The sequence below is a fragment of the Mustelus asterias genome, chromosome 9 (assembly GCF_964213995.1).
Source record: "Mustelus asterias chromosome 9, sMusAst1.hap1.1, whole genome shotgun sequence".
NCBI lineage: Eukaryota > Metazoa > Chordata > Chondrichthyes > Carcharhiniformes > Triakidae > Mustelus > Mustelus asterias.
The window spans coordinates 4,583,923-4,599,067 of record NC_135809.1 but is presented as its reverse complement, the minus strand read 5'-3'; the positions used below and the strand labels follow the sequence as shown (position 1 = coordinate 4,599,067).

The following is a 15,145-nucleotide window of genomic DNA, read 5'->3' as shown; positions in this document are numbered from 1 at the left end:
CCTTCATAATCTTATATGTTTCTATAAGATCTCCCCTCATTCTTCTGAATTCCAATGAGTATAGCCCCAGTCTACTCAGTCTCTCCTCATAAGTCAACCCTCTCAACTCCGGAATCAACCTAGTGAGTCTCCTCTGCACCCCCTCCGGTGCCAGTATATCCTTTCTCAAGTAAGGAGACCAAAACTATACACAGTACTCCAGGAGTGGCCTCACCAGAACCTTATACAGCTGCAACATAATCTCGCTGTTTTTAAATTCCATCCCTCTAGCAATAAAGGACAAAATTCCATTTGCATTCTTAATTACCAGCTGAACCTGCAAACCAACTCCTTGTGATTCCTGCACAAGGACACCCAGGTCCCTCTGCACAGCAGCATGCTGCAATTTTTTACCATTTAAATAATAGTCCATTTTGCTGTTATTCCTACCAAAATGGATGACCTCACATTTACCAACATTGTACTCCATCTGCCAGACCCTCGCCCACTCACTTAGACTATCTATATCCCTTTGCAGACTTTCAGCTTCCTCTGCACACTTTGCTCTTCCACCCATCTTAGTGTCATCTGCGAATTTTGACACACTACACTTGGTCCCCAACTCCAAATCATCTCTGTAAATCGTAAACAATTGCGGTCCCAACACTGATCCCTGAGGCACACCACTAGTCACTGATCGCCAACCAGAAAAACACCCATTTACCCCCACTCTTTGCTTTCTGTTAGTTATCTGACTTTGGTCCATGTCAAGGTGATATTGAGACAGGTGACCAAAACATTTGGACAAAGAGGATGGTTTTTAAGGAGCAGTGGAGAGAGAGAAAGATGGAAAAGTTTAGAGGAATGAAATCCAGAGTTTAGGAGCTAGGCAGCTTGGATGAGATGTTATCACCTTGTTGGGCTGATTTCTAGGCGGATGTTGCCAATATCTGACTATCCGTGAGAACAAAATGGAAAGATCCAGCAATCCTAGCCAAGTGTGGAACTTACAAGGAACTCTCAGCTATGCCACCCATAATCTTCTACCAGCCATGGATGGGGGTTGGGGGGAGTCTGGGATAGCTCTCTCTGTGAGGATATGGCCACAGAATCACCTGTGCTTTTCTCAGCCAATCTCCTGATCGCAGAATCCCCTCACTTGCATTGTAAAACACGGTCTGCGTTCTGGGGAACAGGATCTCATCAATTTAACATACCCAGCAAGGATGTTCCATAATGCAATCTGTGTGATTCTTGTTCATCCTCCTCCTCACCCTCATACGTGGGATTTCCTGCAGCTCATCTGTTGCCTAAAAGGAAGATGCAGCCTACAAGGAGGCCATTTGGCCCATCATGCCTGTGCCAGCTCATGAAAGCTATCGAATTAATCCTGCTCCCTGTACTCTTTCCACATAGCCCTGCAAGATTGATCCTTTTTGAAAGTTATTTGTGAATCTGCTTCCACCGCCCTTTAAGGCAGCGCCTTCTAGATCACAACAACTCGCTGTGTAAAGAAATTCTCAAAGTCAAGACTAGCTTTTCAATCCTGCACTCCTGGTACAGAGTTGCAATTGCGCAGGGTTCAGGTGGGAGAAATGTGGCTGCTTTGCCTGACTTGTCTCCATCTCTGACCCATACTTCAATCCAGTTTGCCTTTCCCACTGGGAGCCTTAAAATGATTCTGTGATTCATGTGCAGTTGGTTGATGTCACAGCCTCAGTTATTATACACGTGTGATAGCTTCTGCCAACACTGTTCAGACATGAGAAACCATTTGCTTCATGAATCATACAGCACAGAAATTTGGCCCATCAGGCCTGTGACAGCTCTTTGAGAGATCTTCCAATTAGTTCCATTCCCCCCCGCTTTCCGCTTTCCCCCCTTAGCCCTGCGGATTTTTTTCCTTTTCAAGTCTGTGTCTGATTCACTTTTAAAAGTTATTATTGAATCTGCTTCTTCAACACTTTCTGGCAGCGCAATTCCAGACGAAAGATCCTCCACCATCCAACTAGTGGCACAGTGGTTAACACTGCTGCCTCACAGCGCCAGGGACCCGGGTTCAATCCCAGTCTTGGGTCACTGTCTGTGTAGAGTTTGCACGTTCTCCCTGTGTCTGCATGGGTTTCCTCCAACAATCCAAAAGACATGCTGGTTAAGTGGATTGCCATGCTAAATTGCCTTAATGTCCAAAGATGTGCAGGTTAGGGGGATTTGCAGGGTAAATACATGGACTTATGGGGATAAGGCCTGGGTAAGATAACGGGGCCTGAAGTGTCTTTTCTTCCTTCCAAGGCAATGCGGCTGTCACAGTATTTATATAGATGCCTCCATAAAGGGGAGATGGTGGCATAGTGTTAGTGTTACTGGGTAACCAAGAAGCCCAGGCTAATACCCTGGGGGCATGGGTTCAAATTCCACCCTCGCAGCTACCAGAATGTAAATTTGATTGATTAATAAAAATCTGGAATATAAAGCTAGTTTCAGTGATGGTGACCATGAAACTATCATCAATTGTAAAAACCCATCTGGTTCACTAATGTCCTTGAGGGAAGGAAATCTGCAGTCCTGGTCTGCCCGACATGTGACTCCAGATTCACAATAATGTGGTTGACTCTCAATTCTTCCTCTGAAATGGCCAAGCAAGTTCAAGGGTTATTAGGAATGGGCAATAAATGCTGGCCTTGCCACTGACACCCACATCCCACGAAGAGAATGAAATAAAACTCAACTTTTTTACCTGGCTGTTCAAGGAGGGTAAATGGAGTTAGATACAGATTCAAGTCTGATCTAACTGAACGTAGGAATAGGTTCAAAGGGCCAAATAGCCTCTTCGTGCTCCAGTCATCCTAAAGCAATCCTACTTTCCAAGGGGAATGATGCCAAACAACCAGCCCATAAAGAGAATACAATGGAGAATTATGCATCAAGCAATTAGAAACTATTCATTTGATTGGATGCAGATGATTGGAATACAAGATAACCTACCAGAAATCGCGAATCCACTGAATCCAACAGCAAGAACCAAGAAAGAGATTGCAACCCCTCTGGTGTGGGAGTAACCAACTATTAGCAACAAGGTCGCCTCCATCCCGAAGCCTTTGGAAAATCAAATCTTGCATTAGTCACTGGAATCATCATTTCAACCTTTATCCAAAACTCTGCTTTGCAGAGGGAGCTGGTAGCATAGTGGTATTGTCACTGCACTGGTAATCCAGAGACCCAGTGTAATCCTTCAGCACCCAGGTTCAAATCCCACTACAGCAGATGGTAAAATTTAAACTCAATAAAAAAAATCTGGAATTAAATGTCGATCATAGAATAATAAAATCCCTACAAAACAGAAAGAGGCCATTTGGCCCATTGAGTCTGCACCGACCACAATCCCACTCAGGCCATAACCCCATATATTTATCCAAGCTAGTCACCCAACACCATTTAGCCCATCAAGTCTACACCGACCAGAATCCCACCCAGGCCCCATCCCCCCATGCGTTTATCCTAGCTCGTCCCCCTGACACTAAAGAGCAATTTAGCATGGCCAATCCACCTAACCAGCACATCTTTAGACTGTGGGAGGCACCCAGAGGAAACCCACACAGACACAGGGAGAACGTGCAGACTCCACACAAACAGCGACCCAAGCGGGAATCGAACCCGGGTCCCTGGTGCTGTGAGGCAGCAGTGCTAACCACTGTGCCATCTGTATTGTTGGGACTGTAGGAGCTGACAGCCAATCAGATTGTCTGGCAGCTCTGAAGGGGCAGGACTTGCCCCCAGTGAGGGGCAGAAGTCTGACCTTGGGCCTATTTAGCCCATCCCCAGTGTGGTATCTCAGTGGGGGAAGCTTTTCAAAGTCGATCCATTTGTGACTGACTTTCCTTCTGGGAGTGGGGGGGAAGTGAACGAGCAGTTGCAACCTTCCACAGGTGAAGTTTCTAAACTCTGGTGTTGCTCTTTGAATGGGCACTGGCACAAGGTGTGAGTGAGCGCGCCCATACTGCTAGGTAGTGATCAGATGGATGCAACATTCCCTGAAAAAGTCCACCATTCATCTCCTCCCCTGGGCAATACTGCCAACCCTTGCCAGCGAGGCTCCGGAAGTGACAAAAAGATTGTATTCCTGGCACCATTGGCAGATACCAAATTAGGCTGATTGGTCAGAAATAGTGTGGTGGCAAAGTTTGGTGCTAACTTTGACCAACACTGGCTCTGAGCGCAACACATTTCAGGCAGAACGTGGAGAGGGTGTGGAGAAGATTCGTTAGGACGGTCACAGGAATGGGGGGGCTTCAGTTACACAGAGATATTGGAGAAACGGGGATTATCTTCCTTAGAGCTGAAACAAAGGAAAGATTTAAGAAAGTTTTTCAATGTTATGAAGAGTTTTGATGGGATGAATATGGAAAACCATTTTCTATTGAATGAAGCATCAGTAACCAACAGTCACAGCTTTAAGACAATTGGAAAAGGAAGCAGAAGCGAGATCGCAAGAACATTTTTAACAGAGCGAGTTGTTGTGATCTGGAAGGCGCTGCCTGAGAGGGCGGGGGAATCAGATTCAACATTTCAAAAAGAAATTAGATAAATATTTGCAGGGGAAAAGTCACAGAATTATAGAATCCCTACAGTGCAGAAGGAGGTCATTTGGCCCATCGAGTCTGCACCGACCACAATCCCACCCAGACCCTATTCCCGTACCCCACATATTTACCCTGCTAATCCCCCTGGCACTAGAGTCAATTTTGCATGGCCAATCAACCTAACCCGCATATCTTTGGAGTGTGGGAGGAAACACGAGGCCCTGATTTTACCGGCACGCAGTACGGCATTCCCCGTTGGCCTCGGGTACGATCGTACGAGCCTCGGGCGAGCATGCCAGTAAAATTCCGGCTATAGAGTCATAGAGGTTTACAGCATGGAAACAGGCCCTTCGGCCCAACTTGTCCATGCCGTCTAGTTTTTACCACTAAGCTAGTCCCAATTGCCCGCATTTGGCCCATATCGCTCTATACCCATCTTACCCATGTAACTGTCAAAACACTTTTTAAAAGACAAAATGCCAAAAAGGCAGGGAAATGGTGCTAATTGAACAGCTTTCCAGAGAGCCGGTACGGGCAGGATAGGCTGAAGAGCCTCCCCCCGTTCTGAAAGATTCTTCGATTCCGCACTCTTTCACACAGAAAAGTGAAAATATGGTGACGTTAAAAGTTGTGAAGGTCAGTTCTCTCGGGATCAGATTGTCAGCGGTTGCCATGGAGAACGCTGACATGATCATTGCCTTGTCAAAAAACTCCAGACATTTAATTGTGGCTCAGAAATACTGAGAAGGCATTGCTGAGAGTGGCACACGGCTCGGAATGTCAGAGGGAGAATTTCACAAAGCTTCGCTCCCAGGCTGAGTCGGGAGCAGCGCGTTGTGACAGATTTGGGGCAACTCAATCCAGGGTATGGGTTGGACAGGGAAAAAAACCCACTCCCGATAAAATATCTGTCAAATGATTCTCGAGATTCAGCAGAATAGGAACCTGGAGAAAATATTCCAATCAGAAATGTAGGAGAGTCACCGATAAATCCAAAGGAGAATTCAGGAGAAACCGCTTTACCCAGAGAGTGGCAATAGTGTGACACTCACTATAGAGAGTGGCAATAGTGTGACACTCACTACAGAGAGGGGCAATAGTGTGGCACTCACTACAGAGAGGGGCAATAGTGTGACACTCACTATAGAGAGTGGCAATAGTGTGACACTCACTACAGAGAGGGGCAATAGTGTGGCACTCACTATAGAGAGTGGCAATAGTGTGACACTCACTACAGAGAGGGGCAATAGTGTGACACTCACTACAGAGAGGGGCAATAGTGTGACACTCACTACAGAGAGGGGCAATAGTGTGACACTCACTACAGAGAGGGGCAATAGTGTGACACTCACTACAGAGAGTGGCAATAGTGTGACACTCACTACAGAGAGTGGCAATAGTGTGGCACTCACTACAGAGAGTGGCAATAGTGTGACACTCACTACAGAGAGTGGCAATAGTGTGGCACTCACTATAGAGAGGGGCAATAGTGTGGCACTCACTACAGAGAGGGGCAATAGTGTGGCACTCACTACAGAGAGGGGCAATAGTGTGGCACTCACTACAGAGAGTGGCAATAGTGTGGCACTCACTACAGAGAGGGGCAATAGTGTGGCACTCACTACAGAGAGGGGCAATAGTGTGACACTCACTACAGAGAGGGGCAATAGTGTGGCACTCACTACAGAGAGGGGCAATAGTGTGGCACTCACTACAGAGAGGGGCAATAGTGCGGCACGCACTACAGAGAGGGGCAATAGTGTGGCACTCACTACAGAGAGGGGCAATAGTGTGGCACTCACTATAGAGAGGGGCAATAGTGTGGCACTCACTACAGAGAGGGGCAATAGTGTGGCACTCACTACAGAGAGGGGCAATAGTGTGGCACTCACTACAGAGAGGGGCAATAGTGTGGCACTCACTACAGAGAGGGGCAATAGCGTGGCACTCACTACAGAGAGTGGCAATAGTGTGGCACTCACTACAGGGAGTGGCAATAGTGTGGCACTCACTACAGAGAGGGGCAATAGTGTGACACTCACTACAGAGAGTGGCAATAGTGTGACACTCACTACAGAGAGTGGCAATAGTGTGGCACTCACTACAGAGAGTGGCAATAGTGTGACACTCACTACAGAGAGTGGCAATAGTGTGGCACTCACTATAGAGAGGGGCAATAGTGTGGCACTCACTACAGAGAGGGGCAATAGTGTGGCACTCACTACAGAGAGGGGCAATAGTGTGGCACTCACTACAGAGAGTGGCAATAGTGTGGCACTCACTACAGAGAGGGGCAATAGTGTGGCACTCACTACAGAGAGGGGCAATAGTGTGACACTCACTACAGAGAGGGGCAATAGTGTGGCACTCACTACAGAGAGGGGCAATAGTGTGGCACTCACTACAGAGAGGGGCAATAGTGCGGCACGCACTACAGAGAGGGGCAATAGTGTGGCACTCACTACAGAGAGGGGCAATAGTGTGGCACTCACTATAGAGAGGGGCAATAGTGTGGCACTCACTACAGAGAGGGGCAATAGTGTGGCACTCACTACAGAGAGGGGCAATAGTGTGGCACTCACTACAGAGAGGGGCAATAGTGTGGCACTCACTACAGAGAGGGGCAATAGCGTGGCACTCACTCCAGAGAGTGGCAATAGTGTGGCACTCACTACAGGGAGTGGCAATAGTGTGGCACTCACTACAGAGAGGGGCAATAGTGTGACACTCACTACAGAGAGTGGCAATAGTGTGGCACTCACTACAGAGAGGGGCAATAGTGTGACACTCACTACAGAGAGTGGCAATAGTGTGACACTCACTACAGAGAGTGGCAATAGTGTGGCACTCACTACAGAGAGTGGCAATAGTGTGACACTCACTACAGAGAGTGGCAATAGTGTGGCACTCACTATAGAGAGTGGCAATAGTGTGACACTCACTACAGAGAGTGGCAATAGTGTGGCACTCACTACAGAGGGTGGCAATAGTGTGACACTCACTACAGAGAGTGGCAATAGTGTGGCACTCACTACAGAGTGGGGCAATATTGTGACACTCACTATAGAGAGTGGCAATAGTGTGACACTCACTACAGAGAGTGGCAATAGTGTGGCACTCACTACAGAGAGTGGCAATAGTGTGGCACTCACTATAGAGAGTGGCAATAGTGTGGCACTCACTACAGAGAGTGGCAATAGTGTGACACTCACTACAGAGAGGGGCAATAGTGTGACACTCACTACAGAGAGGGGCAATAGTGTGACACTCACTACAGAGAGTGGCAATAGTGTGGCACTCACTACAGAGAGGGGCAATAGTGTGGCACTCACTACAGAGAGTGGCAATAGTGTGGCACTCACTATAGAGAGTGGCAATAGTGTGGCACTCACTACAGAGAGTGGCAATAGTGTGACACTCACTACAGAGAGTGGCAATAGTGTGACACTCACTATAGAGAGGGGCAATAGTGTGGCACTCACTATAGAGAGTGGCAATAGTGTGGCACTCACTATAGAGAGGGGCAATAGTGTGGCACTCACTACAGAGAGGGGCAATAGTGTGGCACTCACTACAGAGAGTGGCAATAGTGTGGCACTCACTATAGAGAGGGGCAATAGTGTGACACTCACTACAGAGAGGGGCAATAGTGTGGCACTCACTACAGAGAGTGGCAATAGTGTGGCACTCACTACAGAGGGTGGCAATAGTGTGGCACTCACTACAGAGAGTGGCAATAGTGTGGCACTCACTACAGAGAGGGGCAATAGTGTGGCACTCACTACAGAGAGTGGCAATAGTGTGACACTCACTACAGAGAGTGGCAATAGTGTGGCACTCACTACAGAGAGTGGCAATAGTGTGGCACTCACTACAGAGAGGGGCAATAGTGTGACACTCACTACAGAGAGTGGCAATAGTGTGGCACTCACTACAGAGAGGGGCAATAGTGTGACACTCACTACAGAGAGTGGCAATAGTGTGACACTCACTACAGAGAGTGGCAATAGTGTGGCACTCACTACAGAGAGTGGCAATAGTGTGACACTCACTACAGAGAGTGGCAATAGTGTGGCACTCACTATAGAGAGTGGCAATAGTGTGACACTCACTACAGAGAGTGGCAATAGTGTGGCACTCACTACAGAGGGTGGCAATAGTGTGACACTCACTACAGAGAGTGGCAATAGTGTGGCACTCACTACAGAGAGGGGCAATAGTGTGGCACTCACTATAGAGAGGGGCAATAGTGTGACACTCACTACAGAGAGTGGCAATAGTGTGACACTCACTACAGAGAGGGGCAATAGTGTGGCACTCACTACAGAGGGTGGCAATAGTGTGGCACTCACTACAGAGAGTGGCAATAGTGTGGCACTCACTACAGAGAGTGGCAATAGTGTGGCACTCACTACAGAGAGTGGCAATAGTGTGACACTCACTACAGAGAGTGGCAATAGTGTGGCACTCACTACAGAGAGTGGCAATAGTGTGACACTCACTACAGAGAGTGGCAATAGTGTGGCACTCACTACAGAGAGGGGCAATAGTGTGACACTCACTACAGAGAGTGGCAATAGTGTGGCACTCACTACAGAGAGTGGCAATAGTGTGACACTCACTACAGAGAGTGGCAATAGTGTGGCACTCACTACAGAGAGTGGCAATAGTGTGACACTCACTACAGAGAGTGGCAATAGTGTGGCACTCACTACAGAGAGGGGCAATAGTGTGACACTCACTACAGAGAGTGGCAATAGTGTGACACTCACTACAGAGAGGGGCAATAGTGTGACACTCACTACAGAGAGTGGCAATAGTGTGGCACTCACTACAGAGAGTGGCAATAGTGTGGCACTCACTACAGAGAGGGGCAATAGTGTGGCACTCACTACAGAGAGGGGCAATAGTGCGGCACGCACTACAGAGAGGGGCAATAGTGCGGCACGCACTACAGAGAGGGGCAATAGTGTGGCACTCACTACAGAGAGGGGCAATAGTGTGGCACTCACTATAGAGAGGGGCAATAGTGTGGCACTCACTACAGAGAGTGGCAATAGTGTGGCACTCACTACAGAGAGGGGCAATAGTGTGGCACTCACTACAGAGAGGGGCAATAGTGCGGCACGCACTACAGAGAGGGGCAATAGTGTGGCACTCACTACAGAGAGGGGCAATAGTGTGGCACTCACTATAGAGAGGGGCAATAGTGTGGCACTCACTACAGAGAGTGGCAATAGTGTGGCACTCACTACAGAGAGTGGCAATAGTGTGGCACTCACTACAGAGAGGGGCAATAGTGTGGCACTCACTACAGAGAGTGGCAATAGTGTGACACTCACTATAGAGAGTGGCAATAGTGTGGCACTCACTACCGCACAGGCTGATCTTAAAGTTTGGACATGTTGGGCCGAGACCCTTTAGACAGAGATGATCTGATTGAAACATAAAAGATCTTTTTGATTTGATTTGATTTATTATTGTCACATTTATTAACATACAGTGAAAAGTATTGTTTCTTGCGCGCTATACAGACAAAGCATACCGTTCATAGAGAAGGAAAAGAGAGAGTGCAGAATGTAGTGTTACAGTCATAGCTAGGGTGTAGAGAAAGATCAACTTAATGCGAGGTCAGTCCACTCAAAAGTCTGACAGCAGCAGGGAAGAAGCTTTTTCTTGAGTCGGTTGGTACATGACCTCAGACTTTTGTATCTTTTTCCCAACAGAAGAAGGTGGAAGAGTGAATGTCCGGGGTGCGTGGGGTCCTTAATTATGCTGATTGCTTTGCCAAGGCAGCAGGAAATCTAGACAGAGTCAATGGATGGGAGGCTGGTTTGCGTGATGGATTTGGCTACATTCACAACCTTTTGTAGTTTCTTGCGGTCTTGGGCAGAGCAGGAGCCCATACCAAGCTGTGATACAACCAGAAAGAATGCTTTCTATGGTGCATCTGCAAAAGTTAGTGAGAGTCTTGAGGGGAACTGATAGGGTAGATACTGGGAGTATGTTTCCTATTGTGGGGAAGACGAGAAGAGTTTAAAATTAGAGATCTCCCTTTTAAGACAGAGGTGAGGAGAATTTTCTCTTTCGGAGAGTGACTAGTCTGCGGAATTCTCTGCCCCAGAGAGCAGTGGAAGTTGGGTCAGTCAATTTATTCAAGGCAAAATTAGATAGAATTTTGATGGATAAGGGGGTTGAGGGTTTTGGGGAGCAGACAGAAAAAGTGGAGTTAAGACCACAATCAGTTCAGCAGTTCGATTGGCAGAGCAGGCTTTAAGGGCTGAATGGCCTACTCCTGCTCCGAAGCCCTATGTTCCTATAAGGAATGATAGAGTATAGATGCTTTGAAGAGGAGGCTGGATTAACACAAAATGAAGGAAGGAAGGAAGGATGTGTTGCGAGGATTTGATGAGGAACGAGGAGGAGGCTCGTGTGGAACATAAACACCAGCATTGACCAGTTGGGCTGAAAGGCCTGTTTCTGTGCTGTAACTACAATTAATTTGAATTCATAGAATCATAGAATCCCTGCAGTGCAGAAAGAGGCCATTCGGCCCATCGAGTCTACACCGATCATAATCTCTCCCAGATAACCCCACTTATTTATCCTGCTAACCTCCTGACACTAAGGGGCAATTTAGCATAGCCAATCAACCTAACCCACACATCTTTGGACTGTGGGAGGAAACCGGAGCACCCGGAGGAAACCCACACAGACACGGGGAGAATGTGCAAACTCAACGCTGACAGTCACCCAAGCCGGGAATCGAACCCGGGGCCCTGGGATTGATTCCTGGCTAACCACAGTGCCACTGTGCCGCCCTGAATTTAATTCCACCTTCCTCTTCCCAATTCACTGGCCTGGAGCAGAGGGAAGGGTCATTCACTGACCCATGATTGCAATGCTCCAGTTCACATTTGTGGCCTTTCTGATGTTCCACTACTAGCCAGTGGAGAGTGAATATAAACCCTGGAAGGCTGTGTTGATTGGAGGATGGAGGAGGGAGGGGGGAGGAGGGAGAGGGAGGGGGGAGGAGGGAGGAGGGATGGTGGGGATTGAGGACCAGTTGGTGTTAAACCCATCGGAGAAATACAGATTCGGCGAAGAATCAGAAGAACTAGGAGTAAGAGTCGGCAATTTAGCCTTGAGCCTGCTTCACTTCAGAGAGGCCAGAAGTCTGACCAATCTTCTGGAGTGTCATTAAAGGCCCAGGAAGAGCGAGCAGCCTCCCTCTTCGGAACTGCAGAAAGAAATCCTTGGAGCCTCCCTTGTCCCCATCTTCCCTCTGACCCCATGCTCAGCCCTGCTAAGTGTTTATGAACCCTGTCACCAGCGCTGGACCCCATATGATGGTGTTAGTGAGGCTGCCTTGAGTTTTATTTGGCAGAGTGTGGTCAGATCTGGAGAGAAACACACCGTTTTTCTTGCCAAAAACAACACTGTCATGTTTTGGTAAGAGTTAGCCCTGTATCTGCCTCAGTTGTTTGGCTTGTAGATTGTTATCTATACTCACTACAGTGTGGACTGTAGGCCTGTGCATGAGCCTGTGTCCACTGCACCCAAGATGCTGCATTCTCAGCCAAGTCTTCAATGTTTTTCTTCTTCTCCCACCTTTTTCCCAAGGATCTGTAGGTGTGCAATCTTCACCTGGAGGTTTCTTGGGTCTTCACACCCTGTCTACTGCCACCATGTTGTGTCTTGCGTTTGGGAACTGGATGGGGCTTCGTTAGGATTTATCTTTTACCCAAAGAATGCTGCTATGGACCGGTATTCATAAAAACCATTCTAGTTTATTTATAGATCTACGTACACCTCCATAGACTACACGGGATTCAGCAGTTACATCACAATGTAATGGTGCTTCTGATGTTAATCCTTTCCACTCTACAGCCTCAATATCTTTCCTCCTCTAGTTGCAAACACAAGGGGCTGAGGGCCATTAAGCTTTATGAATGTGATATTCTACACATCTCCAGTGATAAACCCAAGATATTGTTAGGTCTTCAAACAACCTCATCATTGAAAACACACATTATACATAGACAACATTGAAATAAACAGCAGGCTGACAGCCTGCACTAAGAACTTAACGATGGAGTTTTTACCTCCGCAATTCATGATCTTTCGGACGGCTGTCGTAGAGAGAATATTTCTGCTCCTCAGGAAATCGGCTATTTGTCCTCCAATTGGCACAACAATAGTCATCACCATGTGGGGCACAGCCGACAGCATACCCACCTGCCAGGAAAAAGGTTGAATATTGCAGTGATGTAATTTAAGACACTATATATATTTAATGTAGCTGGTGGGTTTGGCAAGTACAACACCATGACAAGGCGATGGCCTAGTGGTGTTATCATTGGACTATTAAGCCAAAAACTCAGCTAATGTTCTGGTGACCCAGATTCGAATCCCGCCAGAGCAAATGGTGGCAATTGAATTCACTAAATATTCAATAAAAATAATAAAATGCAGCATGGAAACAGGGCCTTCAGCCACCCAGTCCATGCCACCCAGTTTTTACCACTAAACTGGCCCCAATTGCCCACATTTGGCCTCTATACCCATTTTACCCATGTAATTGTCTAAATGCTTTTTAAAAGACAAAATTGTACCCATCTCTATTACTGCCTCTGGCAACTTGTTCCATAGAATTCAATAATAAATATCTGCAATTAAGAATCTACTGATGACCATGAAACCATTGTCGATTGTTAGAAAAACCCATCTGGTTCACTAATGTCCTTTAGGGAAGGAAATCTGCTGTCTTTACCTAGTTAGGCCTACCTGTGACTCCAGAACCACAGCAATGTGGTTGACTCTCAACTGCCCTCAGGCAACTAGGGATGGGCAATAAATGTTGGCCAGCCAGCGACGCCCATGTCCCACGAAGGAATAATAAAAAAGCCCTTGTTATCTATTCTGCACTGTTACATCGAGAACCCTGATTTTTATCAGCACAGTGCCACAGTGGTTAGCACTGCTGCCTCACAGTGCCAGGGACCCGGGTTCAATTCCTGGCTTAGGTCATTGTCTGTGCGGAGTTTTTACATTCTGCCCGTGTCTGCGTGGGTTTCCTCCGGGTGCTCTGGTTTCCTCCCACAGTCTAAAGATGTGCAGGTTAGGTGGATTGGCCATGATAAATTCTCCCTCAGTGTACCCGAACAGGCGCCGGAGTGTGGCGACTAGGGGATTTTCACAGTAACTTCATTGCAGTATGAATGTATAAACTTTAGAGTCATAGAGGTTTACAGCATGGAAATAGGCCCTTTGGCCCAACTTGTCCATGCCACCCAGTTTTTACCACTAAACTGGCCCCAATTGCCCACATTTGGCCTATATCCCTCTATACCCATTTTACCCATGTAATTGTCTAAATGCTTTTTAAAAGACAAAATTGTACCCGCCTCTACTACTGCCTCTGGCAACTTGTTCCACTCACCACACTGAGTGAAGAAATTGCCCCTCTGGACCCTTTTGTATCTCTCCCCTCTCACTTTAAACCTATGCCCTCTAGTTTTAGACTCCCCTACCTTTGGGAAACGATGTTGGCTACCTAATTGACCTATGCCCCTCATTATTTTATAGACCTCTATAAAATCACCCCTAAGCCTCCTACGCTCCAGTTTGTACCATTTACAAGATGCACTGCAGCAACTCACAAAGATCCTTAGGCAACACCTTCCATACCCTAGACCACTATCACTTAGAAGAACAAGGGCAGCAGATGCCTGGGGACACCACCACCTCCGAGTCACTCACCATCCTGACTTGGAAATGTATCACCGTTCCTTCGCAGTCGCTGGGTCAAAATCCTGGAATTCCTTCCCTAACAGCACTGTGTGTGTACCTACACCACATGGACTGCTGTGGTTCAAGAAGGCAGCTCACCACCACCTTCTCAAGAGCAGTTAGGGATGGACAATAAATGCTGGCCCAGCCAGCGACGCCCACATCCCTTGGGTGGATAAAAAAAAGTCCCTGGTGGTTTGGCAACTCTATACGACCCTCCCACGACGAGGGTGATCCAGCTCTTACAGGCCATCGCAGGATAGTTTTGTGCCATGGAGTCCAGATGTGCTGATTTCGAAGAGGTAAAACCAAGAGCTCAGAGCTCTTGGGGAAATGATTCACTAATTCCCAGAATCATAGCCGAACAGGTTTGAGACTTGATCTGACCTCTGTATTATGGATTTGAGAGGTTGAGACAGATCTCTTTGTAGAAAAGAAGGAGGAAGAAGATCGAGGTGTTCAAAATCACGAGGGGTCGAGAAAGAGTAGATAGAAACTATTCCCATTGTTGGAAGGCTCGGGAAGCAGAGGACACAGATTCAAGGGAATTGTCAGAGAAAGCAATGGCGATGGGAGGGCACTCAGCAAGTGTTTAGGATTTGGACTGGGCTGCCCGAGAGTGTGCTGGAGGCAGCGTCAATTCAGGCATTCAAGAGGGAGTTGGATTGTTGTCTGAAAAATTTGACGATACTGTGGCTTTAAGAAATGTACTTTAATCATGTTTCTTTGCAGGTTTTTCCAAGCAGCTTTTAGCGTTTTATTTTGGGCACCATAATGTCTGTAAGCGGTGACCT

General features: G+C 47.3%; 2 protein-coding genes across 3 annotated transcripts in view; one reads left to right on the top strand and one right to left on the bottom strand.

Annotated features, from left to right (window-relative positions):
- fgfr1op2 (FGFR1 oncogene partner 2) overlaps positions 1-15,145 on the top strand; it is a 103,702-nt gene that overhangs the window by 11,016 nt on the left and 77,541 nt on the right. The gene's annotated exons all lie outside the window — the stretch shown is intronic.
- Positions 1-15,145, bottom strand: part of slc17a8 (solute carrier family 17 member 8) — a 74,755-nt gene that overhangs the window by 4,590 nt on the left and 55,020 nt on the right. For both annotated transcript variants that reach the window (XM_078219542.1, XM_078219543.1), the window contains exons 9-10: positions 12,665-12,797; positions 2,965-3,075 (exon numbers count right to left, since the gene is read on the bottom strand). In XM_078219542.1, the coding sequence (XP_078075668.1) occupies positions 2,965-3,075; positions 12,665-12,797 (244 nt within the window). The remainder of the gene's footprint in view (positions 1-2,964; positions 3,076-12,664; positions 12,798-15,145) is intronic.